This window comes from Gigantopelta aegis, chromosome 8, assembly GCF_016097555.1.
Source record: "Gigantopelta aegis isolate Gae_Host chromosome 8, Gae_host_genome, whole genome shotgun sequence".
Classification (NCBI taxonomy): domain Eukaryota; kingdom Metazoa; phylum Mollusca; class Gastropoda; order Neomphalida; family Peltospiridae; genus Gigantopelta; species Gigantopelta aegis.
The window spans coordinates 3532640-3554024 of NC_054706.1; the positions used below are offsets into that span (position 1 = coordinate 3532640).

General features: G+C 39.6%; 1 protein-coding gene across 1 annotated transcript in view; it reads left to right on the forward strand.

The window, feature by feature from the left end:
- Positions 1 to 21385, forward strand: part of LOC121379172 (probable ATP-dependent RNA helicase DDX47) — a 30413-nt gene that overhangs the window by 304 nt on the left and 8724 nt on the right. The window contains exons 2-11 of the mRNA XM_041507671.1: positions 2267 to 2360; positions 6476 to 6664; positions 7160 to 7231; positions 12163 to 12233; positions 13893 to 13940; positions 16043 to 16114; positions 16397 to 16513; positions 17465 to 17611; positions 19279 to 19355; positions 20569 to 20700. Of these exons, the coding sequence (XP_041363605.1) occupies positions 2267 to 2360; positions 6476 to 6664; positions 7160 to 7231; positions 12163 to 12233; positions 13893 to 13940; positions 16043 to 16114; positions 16397 to 16513; positions 17465 to 17611; positions 19279 to 19355; positions 20569 to 20700 (1019 nt within the window). The remainder of the gene's footprint in view (positions 1 to 2266; positions 2361 to 6475; positions 6665 to 7159; positions 7232 to 12162; positions 12234 to 13892; positions 13941 to 16042; positions 16115 to 16396; positions 16514 to 17464; positions 17612 to 19278; positions 19356 to 20568; positions 20701 to 21385) is intronic.

Here is a 21385-nt window from a genome sequence, read left to right on the forward strand (position 1 = left end):
TTTTCATACTATGGAATTTACTACAAGCTATTTATTTCGGAAAAATATCCGCCCGGTCCCCCCCCCCCCCCCCCTCAACCCTAAAACCTAAACCTAACCCCTAACCCTAACTAAAAATAATAAAGGGGGGACTGGGCGGGACATTTCATCCACAGACGATTTGTCCACTAAGATTTTTCCACTGTTGAACTCAGACGATTCTTCCACAACCAAAAATTGTTCTTGGACAATTTGTCCACTATAATTGCTTTTGTATTAGTTATTTACCGTATATTTCGTCCACGGACTAAATAAATGTACGGACACTTTTTATGTTAGTGGAATATCGACAGAGAATTGCTAGAAAAGTGCAGATTGTAACCTAACGTAACAACTTTGCCATCCCTATATCTCTGACATCGCCGTTGGCTTTGCCAGCAGCAGAAGGGGGCAGGGGGCGTTATCAAGTATGATGGGGACAATTTGACAGACATAGTCTTTTGTAGTTATAATATTGTAATTATAATAGGGTATGGTATTTTGCGTGTGGACAAATACGCGCCTGTGGACGAAATGTGCAATCGCAATGTACAAATGGTAATTTAACAAGAGTTTAGTTAGGCCTACTAGCTTTGGTTTCTAAATAGTATGTCAGAATTATAGGTGTAATTGAAGAGCAACTTGACTATAATGGACACAGACAGACAATAACAAGTTAATAGTGCCACTAAAATTTAGTTTGTATTATATGCTAGTAATTTACCACAAAACAAAAATAATTAACCATTTCAATGCCTATAAAATAACATTTTAGATTTATTGGTCTAAATGTTGTAATTGAGTGGACGAATTGTCTGAGGTGGGTGGAAGAATTGTACGTGGACGAATTGTACGGTGGACGAAACGTCCAGAGGACGAACCGTCTGGAAAGCGACTGGGCGGGTATTATACCCTTTTCTCCTTACATCACATCAAACCAAAGTGAAATTATTTACAAAAGACTTTGTAGGATGGGACAGACTATAGTTAGCATAACTGTCCAGTAATAACCAACTACCAATACCTTATTCTTTCAGATTTAACTAGCAAGTGTTTTGTAATACTAATATGAAATAAGTTTACTTTGTCCTGGACAAGGGGTGGGATTTAGCTCAGTCAGTTGAGTGCTCGCTTGAGGTGCTTGTGTTGCAGGATCAAACCACCTCAGTGGATCCATTCAGCTGATTGGTTTTGTCTCGTTCCAACCAGCACACCACGACTGGACAAAGGCTTTCCTGTCTGTGGTAAAATGCATATATAAAAGATCCCTTGTTACATTAAAAAAAATGTAGCAGGTTTCCTCTGATGACTATGAGTCAGCATTAGCAAATGTTTGTCATCCAATAGCTGATGATTTATTAATCAATGTTCTCCAGTGGGGTCATTAAACAAAACAAACTTCTTTTTTTTTTTCTCCTGTACATTATGATAATTTAGACCAGATACATTCCAGGGAACATTTTATTCAGATTCAGTCCACAAGTTTCAGAGATTGCTACCCATTAAAACATTAAACATTAGTTCCTAATCAATTTTTAATTGACTAGAAATATCCCCTAATCAAGATTTTGAAAACTAAATTTTCCCTGATGGTCAATAGTAGCATATAAATAAAGTTAACATCTTTTCCCTAAAATGTATTTGTTCTAAATTTGTGGGGGAAGGTCCTAATATAGGATTATGCCTGTCAGCCAATCTCTACCACTAAGTAAAAGAAGGAATAAATATTGTTTAAAACAAAGGCCTTAATATGTGCTATCCTGACTGGGATGGTACATACAAAATATCCCTTGCTACTAATGGAAAAATGTAGTGGGTTCCCTCTCTAAGACTGTAAAAATTTCCATATTTGTTCTTTGTTTTTTCTATGTAGTATTTATTATCAAACATTGTATATATATATATATATATATATATATATATATATATATATATATATATATATATATATATATATATATATACATACATATACAAAGAGAAAATCAAATAATGGTGGTCAGATTACTAGTACATCATTACATGGAAATTGGGGGGTGTGTGTGTGTGTGTGTTATATTAACAAGTGTTTTGTATTTGAAGAGGGGAGAGTGGCCTTACAAAATATTCCATTGTGGGGAGGGGTTATAAAAAAAATGACAAATTTTTTGTTGCCTAATTATTGAATGAAAATTATTCCAGTGTATTTGATTTTATCTTGTTGATCTTTATTTATAATATATTATACTTTATACATGTTTGATTTCAGGGAGTTGTTGATGTTCTGTGTGAAGCCTGTGAACTGTTGAAATGGAAAACTCCGACCAAGATCCAAAGGGAGTCGATTCCAGTTGCACTGGAAGGTATACTACTGTAACTGCGTTGAGTAGCTATGTTTATAGCAGGGTTTGACAAATACACTAGCCCTCGGTCCTGGCTAGTGAATGTTTGGTATGAGCTAGTGGATATTATCAACTATTACTATATATACATTTTAATTACACATAAAGCACTAGCCAAGTATTTCTCAAACATTTGTCGAACACTGTTGATAGTGATTTAATACCAAAGTTAAGCTGCTTTAAGTTACTACTTTGATAGGAAAGACTTGGCAATTGATAACATGTTACAGTTATCAATGCTTCTCCATCTCTTTGAGTAGAATCGTATTGGAAAGTGGGTTTTGGTTAACTTAGATTATGGGGAACCATTACAGATATCACCATATTGATTCCATATATATTCACATGCAAGTACAATAGCCAGAACAGTATGCTTAACTATTATATAACACAGCACAGAAATAAATCAGACGTTTGAAAAGAAAACCTGTGCTGTAAATATAAGAACTTTGGGTGCTTGTGTCAAAGTTTAAATAATGACACAGGAATGTTTTGTTTTTGTTTTTTGTTTTTTTAAGTATTTATTGTCCCAGAACACATCTGTAATGTCAGGATTGGGGACCTAAAATCATTACGTATAGAAGATAGTGGCACACACACACACACACTTACAAACACACACACACACACACACACACAGCATCAGAAAAAAATTATACATACAGCTGTGCTATTTTAACAAATTACATGTGTGTTCAGACCATTGCACACACTGGAACCATCAGTTATTTATTTAAAAAAAAAAGGCTAGCCAAGTTCCCCAGGTTTCATCAAATTCTTTAAATTTGTCATTTAGTATATTTTTAAGGGCTTCAAACACTTAATTTGGCATGTTGAATTTTCATTCTATATATACTCTTCAAAAAAAGAAACGCAAAACCACATTGTCGTAACATTTGGAGAATTGATTTAATTATTGAATGGTGAGTCCGATAATTACCAAATGTTGCAGGATTGTTCACAATTCACTCTAGTCCATTGTGAGTAAGTGATAGGACACACCACCAAGGTCAAGGTCATCTGGAGTCAATACCGGGTGTGGCCTCCGCGTGTGTTGACAACTGCCTGGCACCGCCTGCCCATTGAAGCAACCAGAGTACGGATGACGTCCCGGGGGATGGTGGCCCACTCGGCCTGCAAGGCTGCTGCCAGCTTGGGCAGGGTCTGGGGCTGTGGTTGTCGCTGTCGGAAGCGTCGGTCCAACTCGTCCCATAGATGCTCAATTGGGTTCAAATCCGGTGATATCGATGGCCAAGGAAGGACATTAATGTTGTTGTTCTGTAGGAAAGCCGTTGTGAGACGTGCTGTGTGAGGCCTGGCGTTGTCATGTTGGAACACTGCGTTGGCGTTGGCCATAACTGGAACGATGTGTGGCCGGAGGATCTGGTCAATGTAGCCCTGTGCATTCAGGTTGCCCTGCACGTGGACCAGGTCAGTTCCGCCAGTGTGTGAGATGGCTGCCCACACCATGACACTACCCCCGCCGAATCTGTCCACTTCCTGCACGCAGTTTGCCGCATAACGTTCACCACGACGCCTATACACGCGACATCTTCCATCATGATGTCGGAGCAGAAATCGGGACTCGTCACTGAACCACACCTGTCTCCATCGCAGTTGAGGCCATTGTCGATGAATCTGGCACCACTGCAGTCGGAGTCGACGGTGTTGTGGTGTTAAGATGACACCTCGAACTGGACGTCTGGCACGAATTCCTACCTCACGTAGGCGGTTTCGTACGGTCTGGTCGGATATCCTGCGCAAACCTGGTATTGCTGCGGCTGTGGAGGTGGCAGTAGTCAATCGTTCCCGAAGGTGGCGTACCCAGATGTAGCGGTCCTGCCCGGGGGTAGTGACCCGTGGTCGACCGGATCTAGGGAGGTCACGTGTTGATCCATGTTGCTGGTAACGGTCCCACAGTCTGGAGATGGTGCTTGGGGACACATGGAATGCCCTGGCAACGACCGTTCTGGATTCGCCTGTGTCTAGTCGGCCGATGGCATTGTTTCTCTGCGGTTCACTGAGACGTGGCATGTCCTGGATTGTCAACTGTCGGCCAGATACAGAGGCCAGGCAAGCGAACACCCTGCACTTTTATACTGTCGGTGTTCATGTTGCACGTGCAGACAACGCACGTGCAGTGGTGACATGGTTTGCACGTGGCTGCGTTTTTGCGAATATTCACATTTTGGAACTTTATTGTACAGTAGCTGCGTTTTATCGAATGTAACCGTGGGAATGTGTTTGGGACATGCAATGACCGTATATTCATAAAGCATGAACCGGTAGGAAACATAAAATCGGAGTTATAACCCATTTGTACCCTTTTGCGTTTTTTTTTTTTGAAGAGTATATATAGTATTTTACATTAATAATTAACCAATTAAAAAAAATATCTTTGTCATCTGCAATTCCAAACCAAACTATTTTTGTCAAATATAATATGTGTGCCTTTGGCCGACACAGAGGAATGTTATATACATATATACTGAACAAAATAAGAAACTTCCGCTAACCTTGCTTGAACATAACTTGATGAAAACAAACCGGGGGAATAATTGTTATATATGCGTTTAAAAAGTGTTCCATGATGCATCGTTTAGTGCAAAAATCATGGCCATAGGTTAACAAAAACTGGGAGAAATTTTGACCAAGTGTGGTAGGGGTTAAAAAAAACCCCACCCACTTAATAACGGGTACGACCACCTCTTGAATTGACCACTGCAGTGCATCGCAGGTGCATAGAATTGACTAAAGTGTTGATTTCTGCCTGTGGAATATTGTTTCATTCCTGAATGAGCGCTTGACGAAGTTCGTTGACGTTAGCAGGTGGGTTGGGACGACGCCTCAATCGTCTGTCCAGACTAACCCAGACATGCTCCATGGGGTTGAGATCAGGACTTTTAGCGGGCCAGTCATCAATGAAATCAATGTTATTTGTCCTAAGAAAATTTACAGTGTCTCTAGCTGTATGAGAGGTGGCATTATCATGCTGAAAAATCGAGATGTTGGCGTTGTTATGGAACAGAGGAATGACATGATGAGCGAGAATGTCATCTCGGTAACATTGAGCATTTAAATTGCCATCAATGACGACTAGTGGTGAACGATAACCATGGGCAATGGCTGCCCAGACCATGACACAACCCCCACCCCCGAAACGATCTCATTCAAGAACACAACAGTCAGCATAGCGTTCATTTCGCCTACGGTAGACGCGCACCCTGCCATCACCACATTGTAAAAAAAATCTGGATTCATCCGAAAAAAGAACAGTATTCCAGTGTCACCGTATCCAACGAGTGTGTACACGTGCCCAATTAAGATGATTTAGATGATGACATTGCGTTAAAACGCATCCGACGTAAGGACGTCGTGCATGTAAACCGTTCTCCCGCAGACGATTACGAACAGTTTGCCCACTGATTCGGTTATTATGAAGCCCAGGTGTGTTAGCAGCAGTAGCAGTGGCAGTTTGGAATCGATTGCGCAAATGCGTGTTCATGATATAGCGGTCTTGACCACGCGTTGTAACACGCGGACGTCCACGAGGTGGCAAGTCGTTGGCGCTTCCTGTCGTTCGAAATGTTACGCAAAGATTTCGTATCGCTCGACTAGGACTCCCAACATGCCTTGCAATGTCTTCTGTCGACATGCCAGCATCAAGCATGCCAATCGCCCGTTCGCGTAAATTATTGGGTATTCTTGGCATACTAAAAATGTTACAATGTAAAAAACTTTATTTTTTTTACAAATTTTGAAGCATTTTCGTTCACTTGACAACAATGTCAGTAAGACAAGTAAAACAAATTGACTGAATACTACACGGGACATGTCGAACCATGCATGCACGTGTAAATTGAATTTCACGTTGTCGACAATTAACAGTGCAAACATAATCGATAAAATTCATGAATCCTGATAATACAGCTCGGAGACTAAACACCTCAGAAAAGTTAGGGTTTTTTTTATTGAGTAATTTGATTATTTGTAAAGTTTTTTATATTTTATTTGTTTGTCAGAGGCGATTGTGATATCTGTGTTTTATGAGCGTGTTGTGTTTTTTACTACTACAGGTCATGATGTGATAGGACTTGCCGAGACGGGGTCGGGTAAAACTGGTGCATTTGCCCTCCCCATATTACAGACGTTATTAGAGTCGCCACAGCGATTGTACGCACTAATTCTCACACCAACTCGAGAACTTGCCTTCCAGATATCAGAACAGTTTGAAGCTCTCGGCTCCACCATTGGTATTAAAACAGGTCAGTTGTGTACACACTTTATAAAAGCTAGTATGATGATTAGTATACTGGGTGCTCGCTGTAATAGGCTGATACTTAGTAATGTCACAGAAAAAGAAAAAAAAACATAACCTAAATTGCTATAAAATTGCAAATACGATACTACTGTGGAATTTGCGATATCACAGACTGGTTTACAGACATTAGAAATGATATATAGGTATATTTTAGTTGCTGGATATGATCTAAATTTCAGTTACTAAGCTGTATGTTCTGTAATTCATATGAACAGTACTCATAAAAGTTAGATTTGTTTGTAATGAAAGGGTTACGAAATTGTAAATGTGACCTTTAATAACAAGTAGAAAAAATTGATAAAACAATGTATTTTGACAAAATTATCATGGTAACATTACTACCACATCATTCAGTAGAAAAATGCGTGCTGTTAGCTCTTTTGGAGAAAATAAACATGTTTTCCTCTCTACAATATGGCTGATACCTGTTTGTTTTCAGCTGTGATAGTTGGAGGTATCGACATGATGACGCAGTCTCTGACACTCGCCAAAAAACCACACATTGTTATTGGTAAGATGCTAATAGTTTGATACTTCATCTAAAATCAAATGTTTTTTTAGTAATTTTCTTAGAAATCTGTGGAGTAGTAAAAATATTGATCATTTAAAAACATAATTGAGGTCTCTGTAAATTGTGAGAATGATAGTTTGATTTGCACATCGCTGACTCCTGTATAGTTTTGGGTAACCCATTGTTGGTTTGCATATTAGATGTAGGACCCCCTTACTTATTCTGGATGGGTTATTAAATGTAGGACCCCCTTACTTAGTCTGGATGGGTTACGTATATTAGATGTAGGACCCCCTTACTTAGTCTGGATGGGTTATTAAATGTAGGACCCCCTTACTTAGTCTGGATGGGTTACGTATATTAGATGTAGGACCCCCTTACTTAGTCTGGATGGGTTACGTATATTAGATGTAGGACCCCCTTACTTAGTCTGGATGGGTTACGTATATTAGATGTAGGACCCCCTTACTTAGTCTGGATGGGTTACGTATATTAGATGTAGGACCCCCTTACTTAGTCTGGATGGGTTACGTATATTAGATGTAGGACCCCCTAACTTAGTCTGGATGGGTTACGTATATTAGATGTAGGACCCCCTTACTTAGTCTGGATGGGTTACGTATATTAGATGTAGGACCCTCTAACTTAGTCTGGATGGGTTACGTATATTAGATGTAGGACCCCCTTACTTAGTCCGGATGGGTTACGTATATTAGATGTAGGACCCCCTAACTTATTCTGGATGGGTTATTAAATGTAGGACCCCCTTACTTAGTCTGGATGGGTTACGTATATTAGATGTAGGACCCCCTTACTTAGTCTGGATGGGTTACGTATATTAGATGTAGTACCCCTTTACTTAGTCTGGATGGGTTACGTATATTAGATGTAGGACCCCCTTACTTATTCTGGATGGGTTATTAAATGTAGGACCCCCTTACTTAGTCTGGATGGGTTACGTATATTAAATGTAGGACCCCCTAACTTAGTCTGGATGGGTTACATATATTAGATGTAGGACCCCTTTACTTAGTCTGGATGGGTTACGTATATTAGATGTAGGACCCCTTAACTTAGTCTGGATGGGTTATTAAATGTAGGACCCCCTAACTTAGTCTGGATGGGTTACGTATATTAGATGTAGGACATCCTTACTTAGTCTGGATGGGTTACGTATATTAGATGTAGGACCCCCTTACTTAGTCTGGATGGGTTACGTATATTAAATGTAGGACCCCCTTACTTAGTCTGGATGGGTTATTAAATGTAGGACCCCCTAACTTAGTCTGGATGGGTTACGTATATTAGATGTAGGACCCCCTAACTTAGTTTGGATGGGTTACGTATATTAGATGTAGGACCCCCTAACTTAGTCTGGATGGGTTACGTATATTAAATGTAGGACCCCCTAACTTAGTCTGGATGGGTTACGTATATTAGATGTAGGACATCCTTACTTAGTCTGGATGGGTTAGGTATATTAGATGTAGAACCCCCTTACTTAGTCTGGATGGGTTACGTATATTAGATGTAGGACCCCCTAACTTAGTCTGGATGGGTTACGTATATTAAATGTAGGACCCCCTTACTTAGTCTGGATGGGTTACGTATATTAGATGTAGGACATCCTTACTTAGTCTGGATGGGTTACGTATATTAGATGTAGGACCCCCTTACTTAGTCTGGATGGGTTACGTATATTAGATGTAGGACCCCTTACTTAGTCTGGATGGGTTACGTATATTAGATGTAGGACCCCCTAACTTAGTCTGGATGGGTTATTAAATGTAGGACCCCCTAACTTAGTCTGGATGGGTTACGTATATTAGATGTAGGACCCCCTTACTTAGTCTGGATGGGTTACGTATATTAAATGTAGGACACCCTAACTTAGTCTGGATGGGTTATTAAATGTAGGACCCCCTAACTTAGTCTGGATGGGTTACATATATTAGATGTAGGACCCCCTTACTTAGTCTGGATGGGTTACGTATATTAGATGTAGGACCCCCTTACTTAGTCTGGATGGGTTACGTATATTAGATGTAGGACCCCCTTACTTAGTCTGGATGGGTTACGTATATTAGATGTAGGACCCCCTTACTTAGTCTGGATGGGTTACGTATATTAGATGTAGGACCCCCTTACTTAGTCTGGATGGGTTACGTATATTAGATGTAGGACCCCCTTACTTAGTCTGGATGGGTTACGTATATTAGATGTAGGACCCCCTTACTTAGTCTGGATGGGTTACGTATATTAGATGTAGGACCCCCTTACTTAGTCTGGATGGGTTACGTATATTAGATGTAGGACCCCCTTACTTAGTCTGGATGGGTTACGTATATTAGATGTAGGACCCCCTTACTTAGTCTGGATGGGTTACGTATATTAGATGTAGGACCCCCTAACTTAGTCTGGATGGGTTACGTATATTAGATGTAGGACCCCCTACTTAGTCTGGATGGGTTACGTATATTAGATGTAGGACCCCCTTACTTAGTCTGGATGGGTTACGTATATTAGATGTAGGACCCCCTTACTTAGTCTGGATGGGTTACGTATATTAGATGTAGGACCCCCTTACTTAGTCTGGATGGGTTACGTATATTAGATGTAGGACCCCCTTACTTAGTCTGGATGGGTTACGTATATTAGATGTAGGACGCCCTAACTTAGTCTGGATGGGTTACGTATATTAGATGTAGGACCCCCTTACTTAGTCTGGATGGGTTACGTATATTAGATGTAGGACCCCCTTACTTAGTCTGGATGGGTTACGTATATTAGATGTAGGACCCCCTAACTTAGTCTGGATGGGTTACGTATATTAGATGTAGGACCCCCTTACTTAGTCTGGATGGGTTACGTATATTAGATGTAGGACCCCCTAACTTAGTCTGGATGGGTTATTAAATGTAGGACCCCCTAACTTAGTCTGGATGGGTTACATATATTAGATGTAGGACCCCCTTACTTAGTCTGGATGGGTTACGTATATTAGATGTAGGACCCCCTAACTTAGTCTGGATGGGTTACGTATATTAGATGTAGGACCCCTTTACTTAGTCTGGATGGGTTACGTATATTAGATGTAGGACCCCCTTACTTATTCTGGATGGGTTATTAAATGTAGGACCCCCTTACTTAGTCTGGATGGGTTACGTATATTAAATGTAGGACCCCCTAACTTAGTCTGGATGGGTTACATATATTAGATGTAGGACCCCTTTACTTAGTCTGGATGGGTTACGTATATTAGATGTAGGACCCCTTAACTTAGTCTGGATGGGTTATTAAATGTAGGACCCCCTAACTTAGTCTGGATGGGTTACGTATATTAGATGTAGGACACCCTTACTTAGTCTGGATGGGTTACGTATATTAGATGTAGGACCCCCTTACTTAGTCTGGATGGGTTACGTATATTAGATGTAGGACCCCCTTACTTAGTCTGGATGGGTTACGTATATTAGATGTAGGACCCCCTAACTTAGTCTGGATGGGTTACGTATATTAGATGTAGGACCCCCTTACTTAGTCTGGATGGGTTACGTATATTAGATGAAGGACCCCCTTACTTAGTCTGGATGGGTTACGTATATTAGATGTAGGACCCCCTAACTTAGTCTGGATGGGTTATTAAATGTAGGACTCCCTAACTTAGTCTGGATGGGTTACATATATTAGATGTAGGACCCCCTAACTTAGTCTGGATGGGTTACGTATATTAGATGTAGGACCCCCTTACTTAGTCTGGATGGGTTACGTATATTAGATGTAGGACCCCCTTACTTAGTCTGGATGGGTTACGTATATTAGATGTAGGACCCCCTAACTTAGTCTGGATGGGTTACGTATATTAGATGTAGGACCCCCTTACTTAGTCTGGATGGGTTACGTATATTAGATGTAGGACCCCCTAACTTAGTCTGGATGGGTTATTAAATGTAGGACCCCCTAACTTAGTCTGGATGGGTTACGTATATTAGATGTAGGACCCCCTTACTTAGTCTGGATGGGTTACGTATATTAGATGTAGGACCCCCTTACTTAGTCTGGATGGGTTACGTATATTAGATGTAGGACCCCCTTACTTAGTCTGGATGGGTTACGTATATTAAATGTAGGACCCCCTTACTTAGTCTGGATGGGTTATTAAATGTAGGACCCCCTTACTTAGTCTGGATGGGTTACGTATATTAGATGTAGGACCCCTAACTTAGTCTGGATGGGTTATTAAATGTAGGACCCCCTAACTTAGTCTGGATGGGTTACGTATATTAAATGTAGGACCCCCTTACTTAGTCTGGATGGGTTACGTATATTAAATGTAGGACCCCCTAACTTAGTCTGGATGGGTTACGTATATTAAATGTAGGACCCCCTAACTTAGTCTGGATGGGTTACGTATATTAAATGTAGGACACCCTTACTTAGTGTGGATGGGTTACGTATATTAGATGTAGGATCCCCTTACTTAGTCTGGATGGGTTACGTATATTAGATGTAGGATCCCCTTACTTAGTCTGGATGGGTTACGTATATTAAATGTAGGACCCCCTTACTTAGTCTGGATGGGTTATTAAATGTAGGACCCCCTTACTTAGTCTGGATGGGTTACGTATATTAGATGTAGGACCCCTAACTTAGTCTGGATGGGTTATTAAATGTAGGACCCCCTAACTTAGTCTGGATGGGTTACGTATATTAGATGTAGGACCCCCTAACTTAGTCTGGATTGGTTACGTATATTGGATGTATGACCCTCTTACTTAGTCTGGATGGGTTACGTATATTAGATGCAGGACCCCCTAACTTAGTCTGGATGGGTTATTAAATGTAGGACCCCCTAACTTAGTCTGGATGGGTTACGTTTTACAGTTGTTTAATAACAGATTAAAGTCATTACAAGTTGTTTATGTTTTCAGCAACACCCGGCCGCCTTGTGGACCACCTGGAGAACACAAAAGGTTTCAGTCTCCGATCTTTGAAGTATCTTGTAAGTTTTTATACACAGTGTCGTGTCGCGATTTTAAGTATTACCTGTTCAGGAGGGCGGGCACTCGCAAACAGATTGACTGGTACCACTGTGTTCTATCCTGTCACATTCATTTAACGTTAGTTGTGAAAACCAGTATTGCAAACAATAGCATGCACTTGGCCTCCTTAGCATTACTCAGTTGTGGTAATCATTTGGCCCAAATAAAGTCAGTTTATTTTGTTTATTGACACCACTAGAGCACATTGATGTATTAATCATTGGCTGTTGGATATCAAACATTTTATAATTCTTACATATAGTCTTAGAGAGGAAACCTGCTACATTTTTCCATTAGTAGTAAGGGATCTTTTATATGCAGCATCACACGGACATGATAGCACACACCACAGCCTTTAATATACCAGTAATGGTGCACTGGCTAGAACGAGAAATAGCCCAGTGGGTCCATCAACAGGGATCGATCCTAGACCGACCGTGCATCATGCGAGCGCTTTTCTACGGGGCTGCGTCCTGCCTATCAACAGGGATCGATCCTAGACTGACCGTGCATCATGCGAGCGCTTTACTGCGGGGCTGCGTCCTGCCCGTCAACAGGGATTGATCCTAGACCGACCGTGCATCATGCGAGCGCTTTACTGCGGGGCTGTGTCCTGCCCGTCAACAGGGATCGATCCTAGACCGACCGTGCATCATGCGAGCGCTTTACTGCGGGGCTGTGTCCTGCCCGTCAACAGGGATCGATCCTAGACCGACCGTGCATCATGCGAGCGCTTTACTGCGGGGCTGTGTCCTGCCCGTCAACAGGGATCGATCCTAGACCGACCGTGCATCATGCGAGCGCTTTACTGCGGGGTTGTGTCCTGCCCGTCAACAGGGATCGATCCTAGACCGACCGTGCATCATGCGAGCGCTTTACTGCGGGGCTGTGTCCTGCCAGTCAACAGGGATCGATCCTAGACCGACCGTGCATCATGCGAGCGCTTTACTGCGGGGTTGTGTCCTGCCCGTCAACAGGGATCGATTCTAGACCGACCGTGCATCATGCGAGCGTTTTACTACGGGGCTGTGTACTGCCCGTCAACAGGGATCGATCCTAGACCGACCGTGCATCATGCGAGCGTTTTACTGCGGGGCTGTGTCCTGCCCATCAACAGGGATCGATCCTAGACCGACCGTGCATCATGCGAGGGCTTTACTATGGGGCTGTGTCCTGCCCATCAACAGGGATCGATCCTAGACCGACCGTGCATCATGCGAGCGCTTTACTACGGGGCTGTGTCCTGTCCATCAACAGGGATCGATCCTAGACCGACCGTGCATCATGCGAGCGCTTTACTACGGGGCTGCGGCCTGCCCATCAACAGGGATCGATCCTAGACCGACCGTGCATCATGCGAGCGCTTTACTACGGGGCTGTGTCCTGCCCATCAACAGGGATCGATCCTAGACCGACCGTGCATCATGCGAGCGCTTTACTACGGGGTGTGTCCTGTCCATCAACAGGGATCGATCCTAGACCGACCGTGCATCATGCGAGCGCTTTATTTTTTAATTTGTATCGAAGAAACATTTTTATCTAGCAATTTAAGAATATATTTTTCAATAGAAAACAAAATTCTACTGTATCATAATTAAATAAGTAATTTTTGTTTTCAGGTTATGGACGAAGCTGACAGAATTTTGAACATGGACTTTGAGCAAGAGGTACTGTAACATGTACATTGCTGGGGATTCTCTGATGAATTTGTTAACACATTTTCCTAAAGGTGTTTAATATGTATGTGCAATAAATGTTATTTTCATGTGAATGCTACAAACAATTAATGTTATTAATAATAAATTATTCAAAATGCACAAAAGTGGTTTGCGTGCTGGTGTCATTAAAGGGAGTTTAAATTCCAACATGAGCCTTATGTGTTGGAAAGATGCATACCCGGACCACCAACACATACTGACACTTTAACAAATGAAAAACGCATAGTTAATGAAATAACGTGATTATTCCCGCTAACTGGGGGCAGCCATTTTCTTTTGTTTTCAAGGCGTCCGTTACTCTAGCTTGGGGTGAAATGATGTCAGCTCATTTTCAGTACATAGGTTAATGCATGGACAAAACATGGTACAATTATTTCTACTTCTTGTGTAGCCACTTTGACCTTGGTGGTTTATTTTGTATGGAAAAATAATATATCTTTATTGCTGGCTTACAGGGATGGATATTATTACAGAACACTGCGATCAGGTACGCTTGTTTCTTCAGTTCTAAGACTAATTCCTGACGTGACACGTTAAGTATTACGTAACCACTGGCTTGCCAGAGGGCATATTCACTGGTATGGCACAAAATGGCTGCGCCCATTATATATAATAGCCGTCACATTTAACTGTTTTATTAATTGAATATAAGATTATACTTGTTGATATTAAGCAATGATGTGCATTATATATCGTTGAATATGTATACCAGGCCAAAATCCTTGCTTAAGCATTCCTTTAAACATTCATTCATTCATTCATTTAGATTATCTTATCATTTTTGCTGTTTGATTTTATTGCTGTACTGTTAGCTACATGAGCTAACTTTGTTGGGGGAATTGTATGTTAAAATGTACCTCCACACATAAATATCACACAACTGGCTACTGAGTGTCAAAAGTAGGTACAGTCGAACCTGGTCTAACGGTAACCTGTACATAACGGTCATCTGCCTATAACAGCCACTGTAAATCCCTCCAATGCATTTCCTTCCTTATTTGACCTGTACATAATGGTCACCTGTCCATAACGGCCAGCGGTCACTATTTTTCGCCCAAAATCACAGGTTGAACCTGCTATAACGGTCACAAGATGATCATCGTGAAGACGTTTTTTGGTTTATTTTTCTCTGATCGTAATTGAAAAACAAATGTGCACTCAATAACTTCTGTGACATGCAGTTATTGGTGGTGTAATTTGATTGGTTCTCAGCATCCTCACTAAACAGTAGACGACTTCCCATTGGCTGTACATAATGTAATCTGTATGTATGGTCACTCTATTGAGTCTCAAGAAACAAAACAAATGAGGTGTTAAGTTAGGTGTCTGATTGTCTCTAGCCAGACATGATTGGTAAATAAACATGAATAGCTGAAGGCGGCTGTCATTAAAGATGCCCCGTGTTAGGATTATTTAATGACTCATGATCTTATTCAGCTGTAATCAACGGTCATACTCCACTGAAGGATTAGCGGTGATATGAAACAAACACATGAGTCAAACATGCCACATGGGTAATAACCTTCAATTAAACAAAATATCTTCTACAAGTCAATGTTTGCAAAATGTATTAATGAATACATTTGCATGCAAAATGCCACCGAAAAGTCGTACTGCTTTAACGTTAGAACAGAAAATCGACGTTATTAACAAATCTGAGAAAGGTAATTTAAGTGCGCAAAAGATCGCTGATAATTTTGGTGTAGGACGTTCTCAGATTAATTTATTTTAAAAAGGAAAGCTGATGTTCTGGCCGATTTTGACAATAATGTTTCAGCCGAAAGAAAAAGGCAGAAGAAAGCAACAGGCAATGATGACATAAACAAGCTAGTGTGGGAATAGTTTAAAAATGCGACAGTTGTGATATGTTTTAATATATGTGTTCTAATTTTGAACCAGTATATAAGGGTCACCTGTCTTAATGGCCACTTTTGTCATATCCCTTGGGTGGCCATTATATAGAGGTTTGACTGTAATTATAGGAAAACATTTTGGCAGATAAACAGCTTTACATTTATGTTGTTTATTTTTATTTTTATTTTTTTTACCAGGTTGACAAGATTTTAAAAGTAATTCCCCGAGAGAGGAGGACATACTTATATTCAGCTACTATGACAAAGAAAGTAAGCACCAAGTTAATTAGTTATTTGGAATACAAATTGAAAAGACTACTTTTATCTTATTTCTTGTTGGGAGGATTTGGTTTAGTTTGATGTACAGATGATGTAACTTGTTTTTGTGAATGATTGTATTTTGCTTTGCAGTCAACCAAAATTCCATATTTAGATACATCATTTCATTACTGAAGCCTTCATCTATTTATAAATGACTTAACACTAGTAGCATTTGTGATTTTTTTATGTAGATATATTAATGAAAATCTAACAGTGTGTGTTATTTTACAGGTGGCCAAACTACAGAGAGCCTCGTTAACCAATCCAGTCAAAGTTGAAGTCTCCACAAAATACCAAACAGTTGAAAAACTGCATCAGTCATACATATTCATTCCAGTCAAGTTCAAGGTTATTTGTGAGATTTTTTCATGACCAATTTGATTCTCTTTTGAAATAGTTCTTATTAATTATTTATAATTTGCTACATATAAGAAATGGCATCTATGGTAGTCACAGGTTTCCTTTGTTATTTTCATCTAGAGACAAAATTAGCTCAGTGGTCACTTATTTAAAGAGTCGGAATCATAACAAACACACTGTTAAAATTACACATCCTAGCTTTTAAACACTATGGCATACTTGTCTCTATTGGATCTCTTTTTGAGATAATTGAAATTAAACAATTTACTTGTATTTTATTGTTTAGAATATCCATTTCTGTACATCCCGAAGTGTTTTTTGTCATCCTGATGTTTGTAATACCACAAAATTAAGTTTTTATAATTCTAAAAATGCATGTACCTCTGAGACATGGAGATGGAGATGAGCTCTGGTCTATTTTTAGAGGAGTTTTCCCCATTTCAACATCACAGACTCTTGTTTCATTCTGTTGCAACTTTATCCAAATGTGTAGCGTGTTTGAAGATGAACCAAACTTTCTATTTTTATGGCTTCAAACTAGGGTCTACGACTTTAATTTTTATACTTTCATTATATTGTTTACAAGTCGCGGGGTGTATTAATACTTGTATACTTTCATTACATTGTTTACAAGTCACGGGGTGTATTAATACTTGTATACTTTCATTATATTGTTTACAAGTCACGGGGTGTATTAATACTTGTATATTTTCATTATATTGTTTACAAGTCACGGGGTGTATTAATACTTGTATACTTTCATTACATTGTTTACAAGTCACGGGGTGTATTAATACTTGTATACTTTCATTACATTGTTTACAAGTCGCGGGGTGTATTAATACTTGCATACTTACATTACATTGTTTACAAGTCACGGGGGGTATCAATACTTGCATACTTACATTACATTGTTTACATGTTTTGTTTTGTTTACAGGACGTGTACCTGGTGTACATCCTCAATGAGCTGGCTGGGAATTCATTCATCGTCTTCTGTAGCACGTGCGCCAACACGCAGCGAGTTGCCCTGATGCTGCGCAATCTCGGCTTCACCGCCATCCCACTTCACGGCCAGATGAGTCAGGTATGGTCAGCTTTATTGTTCAGGCCTTCGTAAATTGAGATAATCATAAGTTCATTTGCCCAGGCCTTTGAAAATTGTGATAGTCATAGTTTCTTCTGCCCACTGCTTGCACCAGTCTATTCTCGCGTAACCTGTTTTCATTGGCACATTCAATTTGGGATAAACTTTGAATACTCAGCAGCCTGGGAATTCTTTTGTCAGTAGTCATGGTAATGGTAGATTATGTTAGATGCACTTTTGTTTGGTAACCATAGTAATGGTAAACTGTTACATGATGATAGATAACAGACATTTGCTGATAGCTAACTGACATTTGCTGATAGCTAACCGACATTTGCTGATAGCTAACTGACATTTGCTGATAGCTAACCGACATTTGCTGATAGCTAACAGACATTTGCTGATAGCTAACTGACATTTGATGATAGCTAACAGACATCTGATGATAGCTAACAAACATTTGATGATAGCTAACAGCAGGGCTAGAAATGAAAAATGGTGCATGCTGAAAAAAAAGTTACATGCACCATTAAAATTCTGCATGCTCCAAAAATAAGGCAACTTCGTTTTTTTTTATACGAAGCTATTCGGAATTATTCGGCAATACCTATATTTATTTATTAACAGTACCGGAACGTTATACAACTGCGTTTATTACTGATTCTTGATCAAATTTGAAAATTTCACCCAACGTAAACGCCGTACAGAAATCTATAATAGGCCTATTACAAAAACGTACGAATATTTGTGTTTTGTATTAAGCAAGTTATAAACTTTTTTAACTCGATAAGATCTGTTAGTATAATATAAATTAGCCTACGGAATTTGACGAGAAGTTGCGATTGAAATAATCACTGGCTGACTTCGAGTTGTACTGATCACAGATCTGGCGAAGTTCAATTTGTCAGTGACAACAACTGTGTTATGCGTGTGGATACCCCAAAAGTCGGTCTCGACCACCTTCCCTAATACCGTTCACAGATATAACCGAGATATTGCCGGCAATTTTCGCAAATATATTTCACGGAAATGACCGAAAGGGTGCCATTGTTGTAAGTAGGATTATGGGATACAAAATGGATGCGCCCATAAGATAAAAGTTATCGTTTTCATGTGGCGAACAGATTACGAAATGCATGCACCCAGTTTTAAAAGTTACATGCACACGCAAAAATAGCATGCACCGGTGCATGTACTAATACTGCATTTCGAGCCCTGCTAACAGACATCTGATGATAGACATCAGACAGTTGGTTCCATGACTATGCCGACATGCTACTGTAATGGATTGTTTTTGTGAATTCTGGAGGCCTGCTGTAGACCTGTGTCATGTACTGGGAAATCACTTTTGTTTATGGTGGTCTAAATTTTATGCACACACACGTATGCACACATACACACACACAATATTTGATCCACAAATTTAAGTACGAAATATTTTTTTGAGCAAAACCACACAAAAAGGATTTCATAATTATATTTGGGGAGCATTTTGGTGGTTTTCAGCCTGGACATTATGTTTTATAATTAAAATATTTCTCCTTAAAGTGTTCAAAAGATTTTCTTCTGTTGTAATTTTATTTAATGACAATTAGTGGTTATGCTTTATAAGTTACAGCAAATTATTCAGTCCTCATGTTGAGCCAATAAAATAATCTATTTTTCAGGCCAAAAGACTGGGATCCTTAAACAAGTTCAAAAGTAAAGCCAGGTCAATTCTCATTGCCACTGATGTAGCTAGCAGGTGAGAGCGTAATATATTTGAACAATATTTTATGCTAGGTATAATGGACATTATGTCTATTTAGCATTCTCCAGGGCAACATCTAACCTAAAATAAGCAGGTAGGGCAGTAAACAGGAATTAAAATTTATTTTGTTTAATGACACCACTAGAGCACATTGATTAATTAGTCATCAGCTATTGGATATCAATCATTTGTTAATTATGACACGTACAAGTAATCATAAGAGGAACTCTGCTACATTTTTCCATTAGTAGCAAGAGATCTTTTATATGCACTTTCCCCACAAACAGGACAGCAAGTTTTGTAAAAATTGCTACAAATCTTTTATTCTTTCATGTTTATCATCTATAATCTGTTTAAGATGAATGGCACATATTATTGTTGTCTGATACAAGTTTTGATAAATAATTGACCAAACATTATTGATATGTAACCATTAAGTGGTTAGGATGCAGAGGTGTCCTTCATAGCACCTTTATATTTATAGGGTATCATTTATTGAACCAAAAAATAACATGTCTTGACCAATAAATATTTTTTCAACAATTTAGATATTCCCCATGATGTAATCATAAAACTGAATATTCATCTCTGTTTTGTTTTTAAACGTATAACCGTTGTAATACCCCTACAGAGTCGATGCTCGTGAAGTTATCTCTCGTGGTCTGTTTTTTTTTCAGGTAATGAGTGGTTAGTGACAGCTACAACTTTCTTGATTAGCTATGGCACGTAATCGTACCTGTGGCATCTCTGATGTATATAACAAGAATTACTTTGGTTATAAAAGATTTATTAAAATATTACTGACTTCAGTCTGCTTAGCTTCGTGATCGTGTGTCTATCTCGGTTCTCCCAGGGTGAGGATCCCCTTGGGGAGAGCTGCCCCAGAGTGGCAGCCATCCGTCCCCTGGTGCATTCAGCGGGGAGACTGGTTTGACGCTCTCTCTCTCTAGAAGCAATTTGGGCTGTCTTTTACGGAAGTCTCCAAAATCTCTGCAACAAGTCTCTCCATATGTTCATGGGGGACACTTAATAATATTTAGCTAGTCACTTGTCTTTCTGTATTTCAGTTGATGACTCGATCTGACCACTGGTCGTACATTGGTGACACGTATATCATTTGGTTTATTAATTCTGCTTATTCAAGGGTCACAGTGTCACACCATGTAATGCTTATATGATACTAAATATGTTGCTGAATGTTTTTCAGAGGTTTGGACATCCCCCACGTAGATGTGATCATAAACTTGGATATCCCGACCCACTCCAAGGACTACATCCACAGAGTAGGACGAACGGCTCGCGCTGGGCGGGCGGGAAAAGCCATCACATTTGTTACACAGTATGTAGATCAAAATACAGTTTATGTAAACTAGAAATGGTACACACCTTAGAAAGTAATATTTTAAGATTTAATATTATATGATACTAGCATTCTCAAGTAGTGCTGTCCCAATAATATACAGTGAAACCTCTCAAAACCAGAATTCACTCAAAACCAGACCCTCTGTAAACCAGAATTCACTCAAAACCGGACATTTGTCATGGTCCTTTTTTAAAAATCGGTAAAGAACTCAACGCCTTTAAACCGGATACCTCTTAAATAAGCAGACAATTTACTTGGTACCATAGGTGTCCGGTTTAAAGAGTTTCACTATTAAAATTGATCTGATGGTCTTTTCATCACGAATATTCATAATCCACTATTAACTGTATTAAAATTGATCTGATGGTCTTTTCCATCATGAATATTCATAATCCACTGTTAACTGTATTAAAATTGATCTGATGGTCTTTTCATCATGAATATTCATAATCCACTGTTAACTGTATTAATCCACTGTTAACTGTATTAAAATTGATCTGATGGTCTTTTCGATCATAAATATTCATAATCCACTGTTAACTGTAATTGTTGGTACATTTTAGTTGATTGAATTAGTGTAAATATGTTACGGTTTGGGTTTGCTCTCATGTATGTGTAAAGAAAAGAAACCCTGGTAAAAAGTAAAATGTGACCCGCTCTG